Source organism: Perca flavescens, chromosome 19, assembly GCF_004354835.1.
Source record: "Perca flavescens isolate YP-PL-M2 chromosome 19, PFLA_1.0, whole genome shotgun sequence".
NCBI lineage: Eukaryota > Metazoa > Chordata > Actinopteri > Perciformes > Percidae > Perca > Perca flavescens.
The window spans coordinates 19,175,557-19,195,776 of NC_041349.1; the positions used below are offsets into that span (position 1 = coordinate 19,175,557).

At 42.9% G+C, this 20,220-nt stretch overlaps 1 protein-coding gene and 1 long non-coding RNA gene across 2 annotated transcripts; one reads left to right on the forward strand and one right to left on the reverse strand.

Annotated features, from left to right (window-relative positions):
* Positions 1-1,144: 1,144 nt before the first annotated feature.
* On the forward strand, positions 1,145-14,749 carry polr2a (RNA polymerase II subunit A). The gene is made up of 29 exons (XM_028563791.1): positions 1,145-1,519; positions 2,303-2,435; positions 2,544-2,680; positions 2,938-3,111; positions 3,236-3,517; positions 3,650-3,811; positions 3,949-4,169; positions 4,283-4,415; positions 4,513-4,637; positions 4,937-5,147; positions 5,229-5,438; positions 5,526-5,694; positions 5,786-5,880; positions 6,011-6,214; positions 6,317-6,539; positions 6,709-6,892; positions 7,176-7,347; positions 7,455-7,560; positions 7,943-8,148; positions 8,292-8,555; positions 8,683-8,890; positions 8,992-9,092; positions 9,177-9,281; positions 9,683-9,865; positions 9,972-10,175; positions 10,301-10,487; positions 10,581-10,694; positions 10,791-10,940; positions 11,066-14,749. The coding sequence occupies exons 1-29, from the start codon at positions 1,433-1,435 to the stop codon at positions 12,214-12,216; spliced, it is 5,901 nt and encodes a 1,966-aa protein (XP_028419592.1). The 5' UTR covers positions 1,145-1,432; the 3' UTR covers positions 12,217-14,749.
* A 3,096-nt stretch (positions 14,750-17,845) lies between these two features.
* LOC114545468 (uncharacterized) lies at positions 17,846-18,762 on the reverse strand. The gene is made up of 3 exons (XR_003690888.1): positions 18,650-18,762; positions 18,117-18,556; positions 17,846-17,936 (listed from the first exon to the last, which is right to left on the reverse strand). It is a non-coding gene; the product is annotated as an uncharacterized LOC114545468 (long non-coding RNA).
* Between the last annotated feature and the right edge of the window lie 1,458 nt (positions 18,763-20,220).

Below are 20,220 nucleotides of genomic sequence, written 5' to 3' on the forward strand. Positions count from 1 at the left end.
GTACAGCAAACATCAGGGAACATATTAACGTTACCGTCGTCGTCGGCAAACTAGTCGGATCACAAGCTTTAACGTTAACGCTAAGAAAGCAACATTTGAGCGTTTAGTATTTAAAACCGTATTCAGCTGGCTGGTAACGTTAACATTAAATTACTTGTAATTTAAGTTAGTGGCCATTTAAATAAATACCGAGCTAAAACCGCCAAAACGACCAGACTGCCATAGAATCGTGGCCTACGACAATGTTTTACATTTGAACAAAAATATTAAAAACACAACAACAACTGAACACGATAACTATATATATATTAAATGCAGAACATGTTCATGTAAAAATCCTCAACAGCTGTTTAAAAACAAATGTTAAATGAACACTTAAGGCTTCCCCAGACTTTCCTACAGGGCGTACGGAAAATCCAGTCCACTCTCTGGACATCGCTCTCAGGCGAGTCCGAGGCTTGCAACAAAGTCCCAGAGATCCAAAAATACAGAGGAAGAAAAACCGAAAATTCGATGTGTTTCCAAAGTAGCTCAAAAATAATCCATGATACAGTGTTTTGAGGCGAAAATATTATGTATTTCGACCATTTCCTCCTGTTTAATCAAAGGTCTTAACAGGCCTCAGCCCTGAGCCTCTTTTCTTAGAGCCCAGGCTGATCTAGAGCGAGACGAACGGGAGGACAGAGATTTTTTTTATTTTTGCTCTGAGGGAAGAAATTCACATCGGCCACACTCGGCAAATATCGGAAGCAGGGTGTGTTTTGTGGAAATGATTCTAAGAAGGATCTTTTCTTCGCAGCCATTGGTCATCTGTTTTGTACTCTTCAATATTAATAAGAAAACGGACGAATCGACAGGATTTCAGTTGAATATTCATATATTGCATGCAAAATATACGCCGCACCGCCTACTTGTTTTAATAAAACCAATCGGGATGAGTCTAGGTTCAATTTACGCCCGCCTTTAGTTCCGATTCGTTAAATAAAATAACGTGCTCTCTAATTGGCTGTACGTGTGATAAAATTAATTATTCATTTCACTGTCTTGAATGGCCAATGAGCGTTTTACTACAGAGATCCATGTCCCACCTTCTAAAGAGTCTGCCCCTGTCTTTGTGAGTGTGCAACCCCGTAGTATGCACTCAGTCTATAAAACCAAGCGTTGAACGGCTTCATGCTCAGAAGCGCTTAGAGCGCTCCGGAGTGTAGATCAGAAAAGGGGAAGGGAACAGTCGGTAGCCATTTTACTTAGGACCAAAACACAAATAACTCGGCTATAAAGGTAACCGACAGCAGAGGTTCCTGGGATATCACCTTCGGAGACTTTCCGGTCACCGTTGGCGGCCGGACCAGAGTCGTGGTGACAATTTAAAGCCTGCTCCTGCTCACAAAGCGGCGTGCCGAGGAAGGACGCGTCTCTTTGAATAGACAGGATGCACGGACCGCCCTCCGGCGACAGCGCATGCCCATTGCGCACGATCAAGAGAGTTCAATTCGGCATCATCAGCCCAGATGAGCTTGTAGGTTTTCTATTTGGGGGGAGTGGGGTATTTTATTAATACTCGGACAGATCACACGTCAGTCTTGCAGTTTCTTGACTAATCTTGTACTTTAACATATGTGGCAAAGACATGGTTCTGTTTACAACGGAACATGCTCGCTGTTAGCCTAGCCTAGCTAACTAGCTGTGCCAGGCTGGAGCTTGTGCTAACTAGCATGTTGCAGGAAGTTTAAAAAACTTTAAGCACAACATTCTCAAAAATTATCCATGCTATCACATGAATTAAACCCCCTTTGTATTTATGCAATGTACCTTGTAGGCCCATCAGTAAATAGAAATGTAGCTTACTTTATAGTTTATCGTTATGTACACAGATCGCTTGGTTTTACCACTGGTCGCATTGTACGCATTGGTTTGTTTTCTCACACATTAAATGAATAAAAGGGTACTTCAACAAAGTCCGAAATGCATGTTTTCTTTAACTCCGGATTCGGCGTTTAATTGATTGATGAATGCTAGATTAGGTTATTGAGCATAACGTTCATATAGTTTTATTTTAGCCACATTTAGTTGACGTTACCGTTGGAAAAACTTTGATTTGTCTAAATTTTTTATATCCGGTATTTGAAGTAATTTCATGGTTTATAGACATTAAGAATCTATCACTGATGTGGATGACTGTTAATTTAAATACTTATAACTCACAAATGTGTAGAGGTATTTATATTCTAACACTGTGGGTAGATGATCAACTGCTGATTATTGTAGTATAAATTTATAAATATGATGTATTTCTCCCCAGAAACGGATGTCGGTTACAGAAGGGGGGATCAAATACCCCGAAACCACAGAAGGAGGACGTCCTAAACTTGGTGGCCTTATGGACCCAAGACAAGGGGTCATAGAACGAACTGGAAGATGTCAGACATGTGCAGGTATAATGTCATGTTAGCATTTCATGTGGAAATATATTATTGATCAGTTGGCTAATGTCCCTATCTGATGTCCTTACTTAATGACAAACATGTTTTTTGTTTCCTCAGGCAACATGACAGAATGTCCTGGCCATTTTGGGCACATAGAACTGGCAAAGCCAGTTTTCCATGTTGGCTTCGTAACAAAGATAATGAAGGTTCTTCGATGTGTCTGCTTCTTTTGCTCTAAGCTATTAGTGGATTCAGTAAGTATATTCAGCATATTTCTGTACTTTACGATAATATGTGGGAGATCTGGGTTCAATTCCCACTGCGATACATCAATCGATGTGTCCCTGAGCAAGACACTTAACCCATAGTTGCTCCAAAGGCGTGCAGCCTCCGTCATATATAGCAATTGTAAGTCTCTTTGGATGAAAGCGTCAGCTAAATTACATGTAATGTAAAAAAGTATAATTTCAGTCTTTGATGTTCAACTTTCTCTCATCGCTGCTACCTCCAGAACAATCCAAAGATCAAAGACATCCTGATAAAATCTAAAGGGCAGCCCAGGAAACGTTTGACACATGTGTACGAGCTGTGCAAAGGAAAAAATATCTGTGAAGGAGGGGAGGAGATGGACAACAAATTTGGAATGGAACAGCAGGAGACTGAGGAGGACATTACCAAGGAGAAGGTATATGGGTGCAATCTTTTTGTCAAAGTTATTTTGCATTTTGGTTCTCTACATTCACGGCACTGCCCAACTTGTTTGCTTACTTACGCTTTTGCTTTCACTTCCTTCAATGTGACTTATGTAGGGCCATGGTGGCTGTGGGCGCTACCAGCCACGTATCAGACGCTCTGGCTTGGAGCTGTATGCCGAATGGAAGCACGTTAATGAGGATTCACAGGAGAAGAAAATCCTGCTGAGTCCTGAGCGCGTGCATGAGATCTTCAAGCGCATCTCTGATGAAGAGGACGTCATCTTGGGCATGGACCCCAAGTTTGCCCGACCAGAATGGATGATTGTAACTGTGTTGCCTGTGCCTCCACTGGCTGTCAGACCTGCTGTAGTAATGCAGGGTTCTGCTCGCAACCAGGTAAAGTAATATATCCTTCAGACTGATTGTTTTGTTGTGTTGTTACACTGCATATTTTGTTCCTGCATGTTTTAGAGCTGTGTTAAAAAAACGAGACACAACAACAAATCAATTGACTTTTTTTTTTTAAAGGATGACTTGACCCACAAGCTGGCTGACATAGTCAAAATCAACAACCAGCTGAGAAGAAATGAACAGAGTGGTGCTGCAGCTCATGTCATAGCTGAGGATGTCAAACTGCTCCAGTTTCATGTAGCCACCATGGTGGACAACGAATTGCCAGGCCTGCCAAGGGTATGTGTGCACTTCCCAGATGCCTTTTTAATATAGTTAGATTTGTGCCCAGTACAAGATTCAATGGAAGATAGTCTGAAATACAGTTTTCTGCACAGTATTTCTATGGTGCTTAAATTACATTTTTTCTTTCACAGGCAATGCAAAAATCTGGCCGCCCTCTCAAATCCTTAAAACAGCGTCTAAAGGGGAAAGAGGGGCGAGTCCGAGGTAACCTCATGGGCAAGCGTGTGGACTTCTCGGCCCGAACTGTCATCACCCCAGACCCCAACCTGCAAATCGACCAAGTGGGCGTACCACGATCCATTGCAGCCAATATGACCTTCCCAGAAATTGTCACACCCTTTAATATTGACAGGTACTGCGAAGAAGTTAGCTGATTAAACTTTCTGTAATGCACAACAAAACTGTATTTCAAAAGCATTTTTATGAAATGTGATGTCGGCCAATTCATTCTGATGACCATCCTAGATTACAAGAGCTGGTGCGAAGAGGCAACAGCCAGTACCCAGGAGCCAAATACATCATCCGTGACAATGGAGACAGAATTGACCTGCGATTCCACCCTAAACCAAGTGACCTTCACCTGCAGATTGGCTACAAGGCAAGATTAAAATGCATATAGCAGCTCTAGAGCTGCATCTACTGCTGAAACTATCTTGTTAGATGATCGTTTAAAACTAACATTTTTATCTGTTTAGGTGGAAAGACATATGTGTGACGGTGACATCATCATCTTCAACAGACAGCCTACACTACATAAAATGTCCATGATGGGGCACAGGGTGCGAATTCTGCCGTGGTCCACGTTTCGACTCAACCTTAGGTGACTTATATGAATGTGTTTCTTTTGAAATAGAGGATTTATAGATAAATCATTTATTTAATCATTATTCTTCAGATTTTGGCATAGTATCCAGGCAATGACAATTAAAGTCACAATTTTAGGTAATTGTGAATGCATTTTGATGTCTTAAATCAAACTTGTGTTACATCATAGTGATTTTTGGACTGTATCACTTTGGTCTTTGCAAATTCCTGTCACTTTTTATATTAACCTTGACTGAAATGAGTTACCTATGCGGTGTAGCAGTTCTAACATCCTATCCTCTCGTCTCCCTCCAGTGTCACCACCCCATACAATGCTGACTTTGACGGGGATGAGATGAACCTCCACCTGCCTCAGTCCCTCGAGACGAGGGCAGAGATTCAGGAGCTGGCCATGGTGCCTCGTATGATCGTCACACCCCAGTCCAACAGGCCTGTCATGGGTATCGTGCAGGACACCCTCACAGCTGTCCGCAAATTCACCAAACGAGATGTCTTTTTAGAGAGGGTAAGGAGATTGTTACGGGGTCACCAGCTGCTGCTTTTTCTGGTCTGAAAAGGGTCTCAAAACTGCATTTCCACACCACAGGGTGAAGTAATGAACCTGCTCATGTTCCTCTCCACTTGGGACGGGAAAGTGCCTCAGCCAGCCATCCTCAAGCCCCGTCCTCTTTGGACAGGCAAGCAGATCTTCAGCCTAATCATTCCCGGACACATTAATGTGGTCCGCACACACAGCACCCATCCTGACGAAGAAGACAGTGGCCCTTACAAACACATCTCACCTGGGGACACCAAGGTACAAGTCCCTCATTGATCATGTATAGCTAAAAGACTGAAAATGAACGACCGTGCAAGTGACCCCACGTTCAACTCATTCACACAGGTCATAGTGGAGAACGGGGAGTTGATCATGGGCATCCTGTGTAAGAAATCTCTGGGAACCTCAGCCGGCTCCCTCGTCCACATCTCCTACCTGGAGATGGGCCATGACATCACCAGACTCTTCTACTCCAACATTCAGACTGTGGTCAACAACTGGCTGCTCATCGAGGGTAAATGAACATACCTTTTTTGCTTTATGTCAGTGGTATTGAGTGATGTTGTGTCTAATATTTACAAGTTTCCTCTCGATATTTTCTTTAGGTCATTCCATTGGTATTGGTGACTCCATTGCTGATGCCAAGACCTACCTTGACATCCAGAACACCATCAAGAAAGCCAAACAGGATGTGATAGAAGTAAGCACAAAGTAGTTGTATGGTCACCAACATCTCAGATTGTGTTATTTCAACATAATTCCAGTTTGTTTTTGTTAGCAGAAATTACAAATGGAAAAGTTACATATTCCCTTTGCGTTTTGTCTGCCAGGTCATCGAGAAAGCTCACAACAACGAGCTGGAGCCGACCCCTGGTAACACACTGAGGCAGACTTTTGAGAACCAGGTCAATCGTATCCTCAACGATGCTCGTGACAAAACGGGATCCTCAGCCCAGAAGTCTCTGTCTGAGTACAACAACTTCAAGTCCATGGTGGTGGCTGGTTCTAAGGGCTCAAAGATTAACATCTCCCAGGTAAAATAATCCCTTTAACTATCACTACCTTACAGTAGATGAATGATGGCTCTGATTCACATGATCTTTGACATTTCTTTACCGCCTTACCTCCTTATTCAGGTTATTGCTGTGGTGGGGCAGCAGAACGTGGAGGGTAAACGAATCCCCTTCGGCTTCAAACACCGCACGCTGCCTCACTTCATTAAGGATGACTACGGTCCTGAGAGTAGAGGCTTTGTGGAGAACTCCTACCTGGCTGGCCTGACTCCCACAGAGTTCTTCTTCCACGCCATGGGAGGCAGAGAGGGTCTGATCGACACAGCTGTCAAGACTGCTGAGACTGGTAATTCCATGCAGCTGGGTGGGAGAGTGCAAGAAGAGAGTCAGGATATATTATATACAAGGACTTGCTTTTAGTAACTTTTTTTAATTCGTAGACTCTTAGACCTAAACCTGTCCAACAACAAAAAAGACTTTTTAGTTTTTAACGTGGTAAATCTGTACCCCACCAGGTTACATCCAGCGTCGTCTGATCAAGTCCATGGAGTCGGTGATGGTGAAGTATGATGGCACGGTGCGTAACTCCATCAACCAGGTGGTTCAGCTGCGTTACGGTGAGGACGGCCTGGCAGGAGAGAATGTCGAGTTCCAAAACGTGGCAACACTCAAACCCTCGCACAAAGCCTTTGAGAAGAAGTAAGTCACACGCCCATCAGCTCAGAGAATTGGAGCATTGTGTTTTCTTTGACGATTAGTTTCTTAGTTTAATGATGTTCGGCCTTAATGGACAAAATCCCCTTCATTGATTGAGATATTTGTATAAATTTGATCTCAGTTGCTTTCCAGTAGCTTGTATGGATTTGTGATTACTGATAGGGAGTTTTAGTCCCAAACGCGCTGTAACTTTACTCAACTATGTGCATAATGTTGTTTAATTGTCTATAATCAATGGCTTAAAACCTTCTCATTTTCTGTCTAGGTTTAAGTTTGATTGCACCAATGAGCGAGCGCTTAGGCGGATGCTGCAGGAAGATGTAGTAAAAGACGTGCTGACAAATGCCAACGTGCAGAGTTCCTTGGAGAAGGAGTTTGACAAGATGAAGGAGGACAGGGAGGTCCTCCGAGCCATTTTCCCCACCGGGGACAGTAAGGTGTGTGCTCACATTTTGTAGACACGCTTCTGCGTCTACAAGTAGTGTCTTGGTCCGCCATGTGAAATCAAAAATATTCATATACTGCAATTTCTCCTCGTCTGCAGGTGGTGCTGCCATGCAACCTGGACAGAATGATCTGGAACGCTCAGAAGATCTTCCGCATCAACACTCGAACCCCAACAGACCTCAATCCTCTAAGGGTGGTCGAGGGTAAGCTAAAAAATAATAGATTGACCAAAGAACAATCTATTACAGCTCACTGTTTATTCTCTCTTTAAAATTAACTCGTGCAGCCAAGTTGCGACTCAGTTTCTTCGCCATATATTTAGTTACAGGATTTTGTGAACCATGTGAAAGAAGCACTAGCTGCCGAATTAGAAGGAGGTGGTGGCCTGACCTCAGGTGTTCCTTAAAGCCATGTGAAAGCCACCTGGTGAATCCCTGCGTGTTACGTTACAAGTAGACCAGTTCAAGTCCTAATCCCTCTCTTTGCTAGAGAGAAATAATGATCTCTTATAGCATCACAGTATCAAGGATTTCCCCCACTGTCCCCATCAATCTCAATCCTGGCGCGTGTGTTTGCACCTCCCAGGTCTTCAGGATCTGAGTAAGAAGCTGGTGATTGTGAATGGTGATGACCCACTGAGCAGACAGGCCCAGCAGAACGCCACTCTGCTCTTTAACATCCACCTGCGCTCCACACTCTGCTCCAAACGCATGACCCAGGAGTTCCGCCTTTCCACGGAGGCTTTTGACTGGCTGCTGGGAGAGATTGAGACCAAATTCAACCAGTCCATTGTAAGTTTAGGATATGGTCTTATTTCGAGTTGCCAGATCTCTACTAGACTTTTTTGTTTGTTTAAATACTGAACTTTGAAGATAAGATTTTTCTTTCTTTTTTTTCTTTTTTTAAATAATCTCATGTTTTCCTGCGTTCCCAGGCCCACCCAGGTGAAATGGTTGGTGCTCTGGCTGCTCAGTCGCTGGGAGAGCCAGCCACCCAGATGACCCTCAACACTTTCCACTACGCCGGTGTGTCAGCCAAGAACGTAACACTCGGTGTGCCTCGTCTAAAGGAGTTGATCAACATCTCCAAGAGGCCCAAAACCCCCTCGCTGACTGTTTTCCTGCTGGGTCAGGCCGCTCGTGACGCTGAGAGGGCCAAGGACATCCTCTGTCGACTGGAGCACACCACACTGCGAAAGGTGAGAGAAGTTATTGGACAGTTCCTCCAAATAATTTAGTTTTTAATCCACGACCCTTCTCACGTTGCCAAAAAAGTAATTTCATCCTAATATAAAGCAGTGACTAAAAGTTTGCCTTTTAACACAGGTGACGGCAAACACCGCCATCTACTACGACCCCAACCCCCAGAACACGGTGGTGGCCGAGGACCAGGAGTGGGTGAACGTCTACTACGAGATGCCCGACTTTGACGTGACGCGCATTTCACCGTGGCTGCTGCGCATCGAGCTCGACCGCAAGCACATGACTGATCGCAAGCTGACTATGGAGCAGATTGCAGAGAAGATCAACGCAGGTGGGTTGTGTGTACACATTCTGTAGTCCTGTAGCTCTAACAGAAACTAGCTGGTTCTCCCTCATGACACTTTTTTATTTTTTTTTTATTTTTTTTGCAAGGTTTTGGAGATGACCTGAACTGTATTTTCAATGACGACAACGCTGAAAAGCTCGTTCTGCGAATCCGAATCATGAACAGCGATGAGAACAAGTTCCAGGAGGTGAGCATTGGTATTGTATTTAATAACGATGAACGCACTGTGGTCAGTCTGCGTGTTAATCATAACTGTATTTTCTTTGTCTAGGATGAGGAGGTGGTGGACAAAATGGATGATGACGTGTTCTTGAGGTGCATCGAGTCCAACATGCTGACAGACATGACCCTACAAGGCATTGAGCAGATCAGCAAGGTAACCGAACACACACACACACACACACACACACACACAGGTTTGTGGCACTATCTTTGTGGGGACCTGTCATTGACATAATGCATTCCCTGGCCCCTTATCCTAACCTTAACCATCACAACTAAATGCCTAACCTTAACCCTTACCCTCACCCTAACCTAATTCTATCCCTAATCCTAAAACCAAGTCTTAACCCTCAAACAGCCTTTTAAAGTTGTGGGGTCCAGCATTTTGGCCCCACAAAAGTGTTGGGACCCCACAAGTATACTGGACTCCCCGGTTTTTGAACCCCACGAATATAGTTAAACAAGCCCACACACACACACTCCAATAATAGCATTCAACAAAAGGGATATACCTGTCTGTGGCTATAAGTAAACTGTCACACCCTTCTCCTCCAGGTGTACATGCACTTGCCTCAGACTGACAATAAGAAGAAGATCATCATCACAGAGGACGGTGAGTTCAAGGCCCTGCAGGAGTGGATCCTTGAGACAGACGGCGTGAGCCTCATGAGGGTCCTCAGCGAGAAGGACGTAGATCCCGTCAGGACCACCTCCAACGACATTGTGGAGATCTTCACGGTACGAAAGCATAAAAATAGCTTTGTCTCAACAGTAGAATTACAGCAGGTTTAAAAAAAAAAAAAAATTTATTTATGTTTTCCCTCCTCTTCTGCTCTCTCTCTAGGTCTTGGGAATTGAGGCAGTGCGAAAGGCTCTGGAGAGGGAGTTGAACCACGTCATCTCCTTTGACGGTTCCTATGTCAACTACCGTCACTTGGCTCTGCTCTGTGACACCATGACCTGCCGCGGTCACCTGATGGCCATCACACGTCACGGCATCAACCGTCAAGACACAGGACCACTTATGAAGTGCTCCTTTGAGGAGACGGTGAGACGATCATGAATTAACCCGAAGACATTACTTTTACTAAACTAATGCTGATTTTTACTTGGACAATTTTATTAACTATATATCCTTACCATTCTATTCTTGTCTTGCATTTCCTCCTCTAGGTGGACGTGTTGATGGAGGCGTCATCCCACGGCGAGAGTGACCCCATGAAGGGTGTGTCGGAGAACATCATGCTTGGCCAGCTCGCCCCGGCTGGTACAGGATGCTTCGATTTGCTGTTGGATGCTGAGAAGTGTAAATATGGCATGGAGATCCCTACAAACATACCTGGCATCAGCGTGGCTGGACGTAAGTGGGAAGATGTTTGCTGGCTATAAATCAAAATTGTTGCTGAATGTTAAGAGCTAGGATATTTACGTTCTGTATCCGTCCTGTTTGCAGCCACTGGAATGTTCTTTGGCACAGTGCCGAGTCCCATGAGTGGTATGTCACCTGCCATGACCCCGTGGAACACAGGAGCAACACCGGCCTATGGTGCCTGGTCCCCCAGTGTCGGTGAGTATATGTTCTGGTCACTTTGTCTCTTCCCCCCCCTGCCTTGTTTTTGGGGTTTCCTTCACTGAGTTTTGCCCCTTTTTGTTTTTCCTCCAGGAAGCGGCATGACCCCCGGAGCAGCAGGTTTCTCTCCCAGTGCAGCATCAGACGCAAGTGGCTTCTCTCCAGGCTACTCCCCGGCCTGGTCTCCCACTCCCGGGTCTCCGGGATCGCCAGGACCTGCCAGCCCGTACATCCCATCTCCAGGTTAGACACCGCAGAAAACCTTCTTTTAGGTTACAGCTTGTTTTTAAAGCATTCTAGTAGTAATGTAGGTGATGTTGAACATTTTTCTTCACCCTTTTAAAAGCCTTTTCTGTTTTTCTCTTTAGGTGGAGCCATGTCACCCAATTACTCCCCCACCTCCCCGGCCTACGAGCCTCGCTCTCCCGGAGGCTACACCCCCCAGAGCCCCGGCTACTCCCCAACATCGCCCTCCTACTCCCCCACTTCTCCCTCTTACTCCCCAACCAGCCCCAACTACAGCCCGACGTCTCCTTCCTACTCCCCCACCTCGCCCAGTTACTCCCCAACCTCTCCGTCCTATTCTCCCACGTCTCCGTCTTACTCCCCAACGTCTCCCTCCTACTCCCCCACCTCCCCGTCCTACTCCCCCACATCCCCGTCCTACTCTCCCACCTCGCCGAGCTACAGCCCCACGTCCCCGAGCTACAGCCCAACGTCACCCAGCTACTCGCCCACCTCACCTTCTTACTCCCCCACCTCCCCCTCTTATTCTCCAACCTCTCCATCCTACTCCCCCACTTCCCCGTCCTACTCCCCCACCTCTCCTTCCTACTCGCCGACCAGCCCAAGCTACAGCCCCACATCGCCCAACTACACGCCCACCTCGCCCAGTTACTCCCCCACCTCTCCCTCCTACTCCCCTACATCGCCCTCTTACTCCCCAACCTCCCCCAACTACACCCCGACCAGCCCCAACTACTCCCCAACCTCGCCCTCGTACTCTCCCACCTCTCCGTCCTACTCACCCTCCAGTCCACGTTACACCCCGCAGTCGCCCACCTACACACCCAGCTCCCCCTCATACAGCCCCAGCTCTCCCTCCTACTCCCCCACCTCCCCCAAATACACCCCGACTTCACCCTCGTACAGCCCCAGCTCCCCGGAGTACACCCCCACCTCGCCGAAGTACTCCCCGACGTCACCGAAGTACTCCCCGACGTCACCGAAGTACTCGCCGACTTCCCCCACCTACTCCCCAACGACCCCAAAATACAGCCCCACCTCTCCAACCTACTCCCCCACCTCCCCGACTTACACCCCCACCAGCCCCAAATACTCCCCTACCTCCCCTACTTACTCGCCAACTTCACCCAAGTACTCACCCACGTCTCCCACGTACTCGCCAACTAGTCCTAAAGGCTCCACGTACAGCCCCACCTCCCCTGGATACAGCCCCACGTCTCCCACCTACAGCCCGGCCATCAGCCCCGAAGACAGCGACGAGGAGAACAATTGATGAGCCGCGGAAGAGAAGGGGAGGCCGCTGAAGAAACCCTGTCACCTCACAGGTGGACACCTGAAGGACAGCGCCTTTAACCAGCTGGAGGTGGCGGTACTTCTAGCCACAGGGGTCCCAATTGTTATTTTCTTTCTTTGGGGAAATCTCTCCTTTGGGACCTCGGTTATGCTCCAGTCTTGACCATCTGAGACCCTCCCCGCCCCCCTCCCCCTTAATACCAGAAATTGTTAAAACTACTATGTGAAAGACCTGACTGCTCTGCCTGAAGGGAAAAATGGCTGCCTTTTGAAATAGTTTTTTTTAATATTCCCATGGGGTGTTGGAGCAAAACTGCAAAAACCCAAGAGGGAATGAAAAGGAGAGGAAGATGTGGTGAACACATAACGGGGAGAAAATGTCCCCTTTTAACTTTATAGTGTACTGCATCCAGTCTCTCTCTCGTTCTCCAAATGTTGGGTGTATAGTTGTGGAAAACATACATATTTCCAAAAGCCTTTTTGAAGAGTGGATTGTATTTATCACTAAAGCATAAGCGCTAAAGAAAATCAAGGAGGTAAGGTTTAGACTTTGTTTACTGCATATTTCAACAATGGGCATCTTCTGAGATCTTTTGCTGCTTTTGTAAAAGTACAGTTGCTGCCATTTTAGTGGGCATCTTGTGGATCAAAGATGGAGCTTAAGGTTTTTGATGTATTCAAATGGTTGGGTCAGAATGTCCAAATAAGAAGGTTGGATGGTCAACAGAAATACATACATGATAGGAGAGAGAAACTGGCTTGCACGGAAAAGAAATGTCACTCTTGAACATCATTAACTACATAGGTGTATGTACCCATCGCCCTCCCCTCTTCCTCCTTCACACCCCAAAGACAAAAACCTGAAAGATGTCATGAAAACACCCACCAGCATCCTCTTTTCCTCTACCATTTTGGAGACTTGTGCATCAAAAGCAAAAAACAAAACAAACAAAAAAAACTTTTCCAGATAATATTCTTCCCTTGACAGTGGGAATTAAAAGATTTCTATGAAGAAAAAAAAAAACGATTATTCTGTCTTACGTTTTGATTCTAGGAGGAAATGAGACACTTGGATGAGGGACTCTAGTATGGCGTTGCTGCTTTTGTCATTGTTTGCATGAGTAGCACATGTTAATACATTTTAATCAAGCTTTAGGTTTAAATTGTTTCAAATCCCTTCCACTTCTTGCTAATCTTTGTTCCATTTCTGATAGCTGATGTGTACACAGGTTTATTTGGACTATTCAATTTATTTAAGAGAGTTAACAACTATTCCGTGTGAATATGAATAGAGGAAAATTAAGATGTATTTCTTTTCTTTTTTTTTACTTTTGTTTGCTTTTGCTGACTTTGTAAACCTGTTTGCAGGAGGCTCATGTTTATGTACTGTGGATGAAGGGGCAGGGGACGGAGGGGAGAGCTTTTTGTTTTCGTCCCCGTTCTCCACAACTTTTTTTTTTTTTTTTTGGCCATGGTGGCGACCGCTCTTTTCACTTAACATGTTGCATGCTGTCACCAGGTTGTGACAGAGTTTCAGTTAAAGGTAGAGGGGCAAAAAAAGTTGAGTGCTCAGTTCGGGGTTTTCTTCTTGGGACGACAGAGGGCAACATTTGTCCTTCTGTTGGCCTTTTTCTTTACAATGGCGTGGAACAGTGTATTTTCTTTTAAGCAGAGGTTGTCCAAAGAAACAGCACGTTTGGCTTCTCTGTTAAAAAAAACCTTACCCACTACATTAGTGTGAACTTTCTTTTTGGAAAATGGGTGCTTTCTCACGACTCAACCTAGTTTGACTGTGTTAGGGAACCGTCTGTACAACTGATAAGGGAAACATTTTTTTTCCTTTCCCTCCTTGTTCCATTTTATCATTCAATGTGGTTTCTCAATTCATTGGGCTAGCTGGGCCTCCTCCCTCTTCCCTCTTCATCCACAAGTGATCCTCATTTCAGAAATCAGTGTTCCTTTTTTCTACCAGTGTACGTACCTCTGATGAGGGGAATCATGGGGGGGCGTCTGACTGGGAGTCCTGAGGAAATAAAACGCAGCCAGTAATCCTTTGGGTTATGTTCTGAAAATGTTGAAATGATTTGTCATACATTTTTGAAACTTCAAGATGGTCTTGAATTGAAAGGACTGCATCTTCTGGCCTTTGAGATAAAGCAGGTTTGGTAATTGCACTTAGTAAATATTGTGGTGGACCTATGTATCCCCAGACATTGATTTTATTTTTTTTATTTTTTCTCCACTATGCTTGCATCTAATCCTGTTGTCTTAACTGTGTGCTGTCCAGTCAATTCAGGACATCAGGACTCCCAGGTTGTATGAATGTGTGTATGCGTGTGCAGTTAGTGTGCGTCCGAGGGCGAGACAGGGTTTCAAACTGAGGAAAGATTTCACGTGTCTGGGCAAAGGAAGGTTTAACTTTAAATTGCCACTGTATAAAAATCTGTTCATTATCTGTATCTTTGTTCTGTTTGTTTTTTGACTTGAAAAAAATGAATAAAAGTTTTACTACATGTCTGTCTTTTTTTTATGTACTGCAACAGTGAATATGCTAATAAATAAGTTTTGTGCAACAACAAATGCTACGTTTTACAGCATTTGGGGAAAAGAAAATGCGACATTTAGTAGATATGGAGACGAATACCCGTATACTTGCTTTGTTTATATAATTGAGGCAAAGTACTTACTCAAGTGCTGTACTTCAGAACTATTTTGAGGCACTTGTACAGGAGTATTAACATGGTATGCCACTATTAAGATTTCATATATAACCAATTGTCTCAAAAACATGATGCATCATAGATTTAAGTTAAAGTATAAAATAGGTAATAAACTCCACAATGACTGGCTACCACATAAAAATGTTGCTTAAACAACAATGAATCATCAATAATATACACTTAGTTAAAGGATTATTAGGAACACCCTACTAATAATGTGTTTGACCCCCCTTTGCCTTCAGAACTGCCTTAATTCTTTGTGGCATTGATTCAACAAGGTGGAAGCATTCTTTAGAAATGTTGGCCCATATTGATCTGATAGCATCCCCCACACCATTACACCACCACCACCACCAACCTGCCCTGTGGTAACAAGGCCTGACAGATCCATGTTCTCATTCTATTTACGCCAAATTCTGACTCTACCATCTGAATGTCTCAACAGAAATCGAGACTCATCAGACCAGGCAACATTTTTCCAGTCTTCATTTGTCCAATTTTGGTGAGCTCGTGCAAATTGTAGCCTAATTTCCCTATTTTTAGTGGAGATTAGTGGTACCCGGTGGGGTCTTCTGCTGGTGTAGCCAATCCGCCTCAAGGTTGTGCGTGTTGTGGCTTCACAAATGCTTTGCTGCATACCTCGGTTGTAACGAGTGGTTATTTGAGTCAAAGTTGATCTTCTATCAGCTGGAATCAGTCGGCCCATTCTCCTCTGACCTCTAGCATCAACAAGGCATTTGTGCCCCAAAGGACTGCAACATACTGGATGTTATTCCTTTTTCAGACCATTCATGGTGTTGAACGAGGGTATTTGAAAATCCAAAATAACAGCCAAAACTATACTTCTGCTTTTGAAATGTATTAGCTCAAGAACAGTTGAGACTGTGCGTCTGCTCAGGGCCGGCGATTGCTATAGGCGACCTAGGCGATTGCCTAGGGCGTCAAAAGTGTTAGGGGCGCCGTGGGTCCGTGTACGTTTTGATAGTTTGTTTTTTCGTTTGAACCACAAAACAAAGTAACGACAAACCCACATAACAATTTTTGGTTCTCTAAAGGTTCCGGGAAGGTTCGCTGAAGGTTCCGGGAACGTTCGCTGCAGGTTCGCGGAAGGTTCTCTCCGAAGGTTCGCTCACGGTAGCGCAGGAAAGTTTTCTGAACGTTCGCCGAACGTTACCTAAAAGTGATATACATTGTTCCGGGAACGTTCGGCGAACCGTCAGGGAACTGTCAGTAGGCTAGGTTCGCAGAACGTTCTGCGAACTACTAACTATTTTATTTTATTTTTATTTATTTAGTTATTTAGTTATTTATTTTTTATTTATATTATTATTATTATTAATAATAATAATAGTAATATTTAATGATAGTGATAGTAATAATAATACTTGATCATCCAGATGTAATATTGGCTACTTATTCTAGCCAATTTATAAGCCACCTTGTAAGATATAGGCTATGTTCACAACACTAGATGGATTATGGTCAATGAACAGACGGCATGTAAAACACTGAATGTTTTATTAAGTATTCGCTGGAATTGCAGACGAGAATGATGCACAATTTATTCAGGCGACACTTGGTTTCAATCCGGGAGAATGCCTTCTCCTGCCTTTGGATGATGAGTCCTGCAGCTCCTGCGAACGAAAGAAGAACGCCACTAAATCTACGTGTTTTTTGGGTTGCTGTTTCCCCTGGACCAAAAGCACACTGGATTACTGTACGAGAGATTGGCAGGTGTGTTAATTGTCCAATGCTTTTTGTATTGTATTTGTATTATATCGATCACGCACCAAAAGGCTACATCGTTATATATGCAGACATGCTGTTTAACCACATGTGTGAAACAAGCCGTTTCCAAAGCATGGTTTTTGGCCCAATATTTGATTCATTGTTTACAATGTACATGCGCAGTATGACCTGAGCTGACATACCGCGGTCTCTAGAATCCAGCGACACGTCTGGCCTCCACTCCATGTGTTGGTGTGAAAGACACAAAAAGACGGTTTTCAAACAGTTCATGATATATGCATAGCTAGACACAGGTAGTATAATTGTACCTTTTTAGAAAATGTAATTTAAAAGAGAATGGCAAATATAGCCCTCAGAATAGCTTTTCAGAGTTTAAAAAAAAGTATATATATATATATATATATATATATATATATATATATATATATATATATATATATATATATATATATATATATAAATGTGTAAAGCCACCACCCATATGTATTATTTAATATTATTTACTTAATTTAATTTAATTGCATTATAACAGTTCATGTTCATTATGTGCATTGCTTTATGTTGTTAAAAGAGTCACTGTGCTCCGTGCACTCAGGCATTGTAGTAGAAACATGTTGTTGCTCCCTTCAGCCACAAGAGGGAGTATACCCTTAAATTAGCGCTTCTGTCAGGAGTAAACAGAGTCAGCACGTACATTGAATGGTAGTGCCAAGAGCAAACGCTGGACAGAAATGTGTTGACAATGTCCGCGATGTCTGTGTATTTTGCAGGTAAGAAAACATAAAATGGGTAATAAGCAGATGTGTAGCATGGTGTCAGGAGATTGTAGTGATAGTGGGAAAGTTGGCCGTATATTCCGACTGTGTATATTGAAGTGACACGTAACTTGTTGTTAGCCATGTAAATGTAGCAGCTAAGCTAACTTTTGCTGGATATATATATATATATATATATATATATATATATATATATATATATATATATATATATATATATATATATATATATATATATATATATATATATATATATATATATATATATATATATATATATATATATATATATATATTACATTTTGAGCCTGTAGAACCTGCATGATCATAGTCGTACCCTTTTCTTTTCTTTACCAAAGGAGGCCTCTGTTGTGTGGTCACAAGTGGGATGAGACATGGCCCATGGGTGACAGCTGACCAAAGTGGCTAATTTTCATGTCCTTTCCAAAAGCACCCTTGGGAAGACAACGAAAATCAAATGTGAGTATTGAATCACAAGTGCACACTGAAAAGACACAGTTTTTGTATTTGGATAAAAGGACACAATTTTTATAGACTGATATTGATTAATTTTCCCTTTGCTTTTGTCGTTGCAAGATTTGTTCAAAAGCAGATATAGTGCTTACTTAACTTACATCAGAGGCTGAAAGAGCACATCGCAGGGATCCATGAAAAGGGTTAGAACACTGAAACAAATACATTATATTATTAATTTTCCACACAGAAAATGTCAGATATATTTAAAAATACATTCTCAATGAATTCGGTCCATCATGAGTTGGTAATACTTATCAGCATTTTCCTGAAGCCTCATCGATCTTCGTTTTCTCCAAATCACTTTCCCACCTGTCCACCTATCTGTCCCACTGATCAAAGCTGTCTCTGCAGTCATTGTTATATAGATATACATATGTACTAGGCCTACTGTTAGTAGAACACAGATATGACTGGAATTTGTACTAATTATCATAGACCTTATCCACTATAACAAGTAAATGACAGGACCTGCGATCCATAAATTAGATTTTATTTGAAACTACAGTTTTGTACTTCTCCTCCTCCTTTCCTCTTCCATCTTAAACAAAGAAAAAAATACAAGATTGCTATTAGGGATTAATCAAAATAATTTTAAGAGAGCACTTATGGTGAAATCATTAATGACTCATACCACTTTAATTGTCTGTGTGGTGCTAATTTCAGCGCCTGGCCAATGGCATCTTCCACCTCATCTGCCTTCACTTTATGCAATTTCTGGCATGCTCCTAAAACACATAATAGAGGTTAGAGATGTCAAACAGCTCCAAGTGTTAACATTGTACATAGGGTTGGGCACCGAAACCCAAACAATACCCAACCCTAATTGTAATAAGTAATAAAGTCTTTATTGCAATAACAGCTTACCAATCATTGCTTCACACAGTCGAAGCTTACTAAAAGGGCGCTTGCTCTGCCTCCCTTTAAAACTAAAATTTGACCAGAGGTCATTTTTGCCCACACGGCGGAGCATTCTTCTGACGGCTGCATTCAGGTTTGCTCCGCCGAGTGAGCGCAGGTACATAGTGTGAAAGATATGAAGAGATCATTGTTAGCTGCCACCGCCCTGTTGTACGCCATCATCAGCCCAGTTGTGGGCACAATGATGAAGATGACTATATGTATATAGTCAAAATGCATACCTTTGGAGAAAAGTATACCTTTTATACAATATACCTTTTATATTTCCTAGCCCTATAGTCCAATATGTGTGTGTTTATGAAATTGAATTGGTCACCATTTTTTGTTTTTTTGACTTGTCCTCAAGCTCCTTCTCCAATGTCTCCAGGTCCTCCAGGGTCTCGCAGGGACGGTCAATGATGTCCTCTGACTCACTCACAGGTGGCATATTTTGTTTTTGGTAATTTAGAATTTGTTGCTGTTGTTCAATAATTTGGTCCAATTTCATTAATACTTTCATCTGAAAGTCTAAACAAATAAGGAATGTATCACAATTTTATAAAGAAATAAAGAACATGTTATGTAAATACTATCTTAACGAAGAATATGCAATTAAAGGAACATTCCACCTTTTGGGAAATTGGCTAGGAGGTCTTGTAGATGAATTTAAATAACACTGGGGCACACTGCAAATAGGGTAATTTCCCAAAAAAGGTGGCATGTTCCCTAAAGACAGCTGACTGACTGACTGAGTATACCACAGTATTAAGACTTACTGTCATTTGCCACCTGTGTTGTATTGCGCTCAGCTTCAAATGAGAAAAGAAGACATATTTGTAATTGATGTTACAAATGTTGAGACATTAATAAATGATATGGAAATGTATTAGTAATAATAATAACAACAATAATAATACACTGTTTTGTGACACCAATACAATAGTTGGGACAGGAAGGTGATAAAAGGAACAGTCATCCACAACTGGGGATGATCATCAAGACCTCAACAAAACAACTTTTGTGTAATATTTTTGTATATTCATAGCCTATAATGTATTTTTTTTAAATTGGACTTACTAAGCACCATTCTCTCTGGCGTAGTATGTGACTTGCCTGTTGTAAAACAGAACTATTAGTGATTTCAATATTATTGAATTTTGGAATACTGGTTTGTTTGTTTGTTTTAACAGGATTATTTCACAACACTTTGCTTACCATTTGAAGGACCCGCCAAAGGAGAAGACCAGTCACTGCAATTTCAAGAAATGCATGCTTGTGAAATGCAGTTTTAACACTTAATATTGT